The sequence below is a fragment of the Sinocyclocheilus grahami genome, unplaced genomic scaffold, assembly GCF_001515645.1.
Source record: "Sinocyclocheilus grahami isolate Dianchi unplaced genomic scaffold, SAMN03320097.WGS_v1.1 scaffold307.1, whole genome shotgun sequence".
Taxonomy (NCBI): domain Eukaryota; kingdom Metazoa; phylum Chordata; class Actinopteri; order Cypriniformes; family Cyprinidae; genus Sinocyclocheilus; species Sinocyclocheilus grahami.
The window spans coordinates 857,292-861,932 of record NW_015505486.1 but is presented as its reverse complement, the minus strand read 5'-3'; the positions used below and the strand labels follow the sequence as shown (position 1 = coordinate 861,932).

At 36.9% G+C, this 4,641-nt stretch overlaps 1 protein-coding gene across 1 annotated transcript; it reads right to left on the bottom strand.

Annotated features, from left to right (window-relative positions):
• Positions 1 to 2,581: 2,581 nt before the first annotated feature.
• Positions 2,582 to 3,451, bottom strand: LOC107601550 (NAD(P)(+)--arginine ADP-ribosyltransferase 2-like). Its single transcript, XM_016293785.1, has 2 exons — positions 3,398 to 3,451; positions 2,582 to 3,322 (listed from the first exon to the last, which is right to left on the bottom strand). The coding sequence occupies exons 1-2, from the start codon at positions 3,449 to 3,451 to the stop codon at positions 2,582 to 2,584; spliced, it is 795 nt and encodes a 264-aa protein (XP_016149271.1).
• Between the last annotated feature and the right edge of the window lie 1,190 nt (positions 3,452 to 4,641).

Here is a 4,641-nt window from a genome sequence, read left to right as displayed (position 1 = left end):
TTGAAGAACCTTTTGAAGCACCTTTATTTTTAAGAGTGTATATCACAAACCTGTAAGCAACTTTTGACTGTTATTGTCTGAAGTTGTTATTAACACTGTTGACTGTTGATAAATTTCATAACATTTTACAATATGGTTCTGTAAAATCTGACCACACTGTAAAGTTTCAGGAGTGACAACCGCATTAAAATAAAGGAGTGAATTCCCCAAATTATGGTTTCGTGTTTGTACACAAAACAGCTCACTTTCCAAAGAAATATTACAACTCGTTCTACAATTTTAAAGGGTTCATAGGATGCCCATTTTCCACAAGTTGATATGATTCTTTAGGGTCTTAATGAAAAGTCTGTAACATAGTTTGGTCCTAATTTCTCAATGGTAGTGTAAAAAAACACATTTTCTACCCTGTCAAAAACAGCTCTTTTCAGATCAAGCCGTTTTTGTAGCATTTTCCTTTAAATGTTAATGAGCTCTGCTGACCCCGCCCCTCTCTTCCTAGCTGCTCTCAGAGGGACTGTTTACTTTAGCCGCATTCATCGTGAAACTTGCTAATTAGCACATTACTAGGAAAGGTGATTTGCAAAGATTCATTACAAAACATTATACTCACTTCTTCTGTAGATGAAGCTGGATCACGAATGATTTGCGCAAACATAGATCCATTTACGTAGATCGGGGGCGCATTCCCTTCAAAAATAAATGTAATCCACTGCGTCTTCAGCGGCTCAGATGTCGGGAGTAAATGAGGACTGCTGTTCATTATTACATCCATCAACAGAACACCTCAATCGCTTAGGAAGGAGTCATTCTTGTCTACATCTGCTCAAGCTGTGAAACAATGGAGGACTGATGACAGCTCACTCAGAGCAGGTCTAAGGTAAGACACCAGTCCAGTCTGTGCTGAAACTCTCATGGGAGGGGCCTGTCTGTGTGACATCACACAGACAGGCATCTGAGATCAGCTAGATTTGAGAAAGGTTTTAGTAGATTAACAAAAAACACTGGGTAGATTTTTATCATTATAGGGTGGTTGTGTACACACACTGCCAACACACATTTCAGTTCAAACAACTTGTAAAAGTGCATGTAGTATCCTATGACCCCTTTAACTAAACCACAGCCAACAGAGGCATCATTTTTTTATAGCACAGGGGTCTCCAAACTCGGTCCTGCTGTGCCGGTGTCCTGCAGAGTTTAGCTCCAACCCTAATTAAACACACCTGATCCAACTAATCAAGGTCTTACTTGGCATACTAGAAACTTCCAGGCAGGTATGTTTAGGAAAAGTTGGAGCTAAACTCAGGACACCGGCCCTCCAGGACCGAGTTTGGAGTCACCTGGTATAGCCATGCTCTGCAGAGCACTTCTCATGCAGTGTTGCCATGTCCTCTTTTTTTATGTCTATGAGCTTGTTGTTTGTGCAAAGCTCACAAAACGATCTGGTTTATGGACTTATAAAGTGGGCACTTGTGGGTCACAATATTTTTGTCATATTTTAAATATTAAGTATTTGGATTTATTTCGGTTTATTATGAAGTTGTTCTTGTTTGTGCTTTTGTTCTAGCAAGATCTGGCAACACGAATGAGTAAGTGAGTAAAGACTCACCTACTATTTCTTGTACCAGAGACACGTCTCTAATACGCGGCTCGAATAGGTAAGAGTTGAAAGAGTGAATCTTCTCATCTCCTCTGATAAAGCAGCACTTGTGAAGGTCTGGTCTGTGTGGCTTCAAGTAGGAAAAAAACTCTTGAATTCCTGTCTGTCTAAGACGAGTAAGACTCATGTATAAATCCTTACATATTTTTCAAATGCATACACTCAGAAGATGTTCAGTGAACTTAATCAAACTGAGATAAGCTTTATAAAGTTCACGTAAGAAGACTTGAATAAGTCAATGTTTTGTTGAACAAACCGAATTGATTAGAATTTCTCTTATTTACTACTTAAATCAATCCATTTTATTTAACTGCTAGCTACTAATACATTTGTGACTTACTGTAGTGAGATGAAGACTCATCATTGCTCATTTTTGTAAAGCATCATGGTGTTAGTAAAGCTGCCCACAACAAAACCACAAGCTTCACTCTTCTGCACAATGAAAACCACAAAAACTCCAACATCACAGGAGCTCTTCTCAGTCTCCTGATTAAGATTAAGCGAATAAATATTAAGTCAGTTTTTATTTTAAAATATTTATGTGGATTGAACTTCTGTTTATGTTTACTGAAACAAATTAAATTCAACAAGAAGCAAAAAATCTATTTTTTTGTATTGATAAAAATGTTTTGCTGTAAGCTGTATTGGTGGCTATGATATTGCTAGCAAAGCACTAAAATTGTTCAGCAAAAATGTGTAAGTATAAACAAAGAAATGTTTTAGAAAAACATAAAATCACGTAAAGGCCACTGAATTGGGTCACATAAAAGTAACTTTATTTCATTATGCTGAAGTTATGTAAACAAATTGTGTTTTCCAACAAAGAATTATTGAACAAAACTGAGAGAAAAACAATCTATATATAGAACTGTTGTACATGATTTTATCATTTGAATTTAAGCATTTTGTTCAGCGCACAACACATTACTTCATTATGGTCTTGGTTGGTCTCCTGAATAGAGCACAGTTCAGGTTACTTGTTTTTCCAGTGTTTTTTAAAGTGTACACAGTGTCACACCAGAGATCTTTCTCATCTCTTTTTGTCCTGACAGCAGTGACTTTAAACGTCTCATATGGAGGAATCAGCACTTCTCTCTCATGAGGAAGCTTAGAATATTTTGACACATCAGCACCTTCACAAGTTTTGATTTCAAAACAAGATACAGTTCCAAAACGCTGTGCTTTTTTACGAACAAGAGAAGAAGAAGCAAACTGGCCAAAACGAACTTCTTTGTTCAGGACATGCTTATCAAATTCAGCTTTGGTACCACGAAAAGTTGAATAGCATTTGTTTTGTGTTTTCTTCAGAATCTGTATCGCTTCTGTTAACAGAAAGTAAAGTGAATACCATTTGTATGTTTCGTTTTTGTACTGTTTTTTACCAGAACGAGTGTCCTTATTAAAAAGTGTATATATATTACACTCACTGTACACATAAATAGCGATTGAATGATTCTTTGTCAGCTTGTCATTTTGGGTCTTGACAAAGTCTACACCTTTTTTCCAAGCATTTTCAAAACCAGGTGAGTTATTCATTTCCTTGTTTAGAAATACCGTCTTCACCTTTTCTGCCATTTTCTCTCTACAGCCCTTATATTGATCATCAACTGATTTTTTTGCCATATCCAGTGAAAATATCTGTTCTTCAACAGCTGCTCTGTGATCCTGCAGCAACAGGAATCATAATAATCAATCGTCAGTATTCATGTCTGTAATATTCATACTAGAATACAAGCTTACCTGTCCTAGAGCAGCTATAACGAGGAGAAGAAGAGCTTCAGTGATCAGCAGCATCTTGATTCAATCAGATCCCTCAGATGATCTTGTAGATCTAGTGAAGAGCAGATGCTGAAAGACAAGAAACACAACAGTGTTTCACAAATACTAAACCAGTATAATAGAAAGCAATATGTACATTGACCTCTCATGTGAACACCACATTTACCTGAGAATATTGTTCTCTCTTGTTGTCAGATGTCAGTGTTTTCTTTTAGTTTTTTTAGGAGTTCAGGAGATCAGAAAAGTCAGCCACTCAGAGGGACGCCAACGACTCCTCAAACCAAAAGATGAGAAAATTGCCTGTTTTATATCCTTGATAGTGTGTGTGTGTGTGTGTGTGTAGTTTGTGTGGTTTCACACTTGACAAACTCTTGAGTTCCTGTCTGTCTAACATGCCAGATGTTTTCAGCCTGATCTTCTCAAAATGTGTAATAATGGTACATGATGGAAATTGTTGATGAAGACATACAGACATTCATGTAAATATGTAAGAAGGCTATCTCATCTCTAATCCAACCTTTAAACTTCACTTTCAAAAGAAGAATAATATATATATATACACACAGTGGGGCAAAAAAGTATTTAGTCAGCCACCAATTGTGCAAGTTCTCCCACTTAAAAAGATGAGAGAGGCCTGTAATTTTCATCATAGGTATACCTCAACTATGAGAGACAAAATGAGAAAAAAAATCCAGAAAATCACATTGTAGGATTTTTAAAGAATTTATTTGCAAATTATGGTGGAAAATAAGTATTTGGTCAATAACAAAATTTCATCTCAATACTTTGTTATATACACTTTGTTGGCAATGACAGAGGTCAAACGTTTTCTGTAAGTCTTCACAAGGTTGTCACACACTGTTGCTGGTATTTTGGCCCATTCCTCAAGAGCAGTAATGTTTTGGGGCTGTCACTGGGCAACACGGATTTTCAACTCCCTCCAAAGATTTTCTATGGGGTTGAGATCTGGAGACTGGCTAGGCCACTCCAGGACCTTAAAATGCTTCTTACGAAGCCACTCCTTCATTGCCCGGGCGGTGTGTTTGGGATCATTGTCATGCTGAAAGACCCAGCCACATTTCATCTTCAATGCCCCTGCTGATGGAAGGTTTGCCCCACTGTATATATACAGTATATATATATATTATACATTTATGAATTAATCAACTTATATGATTTCATACAAGTTCACAGACAACAGTTAG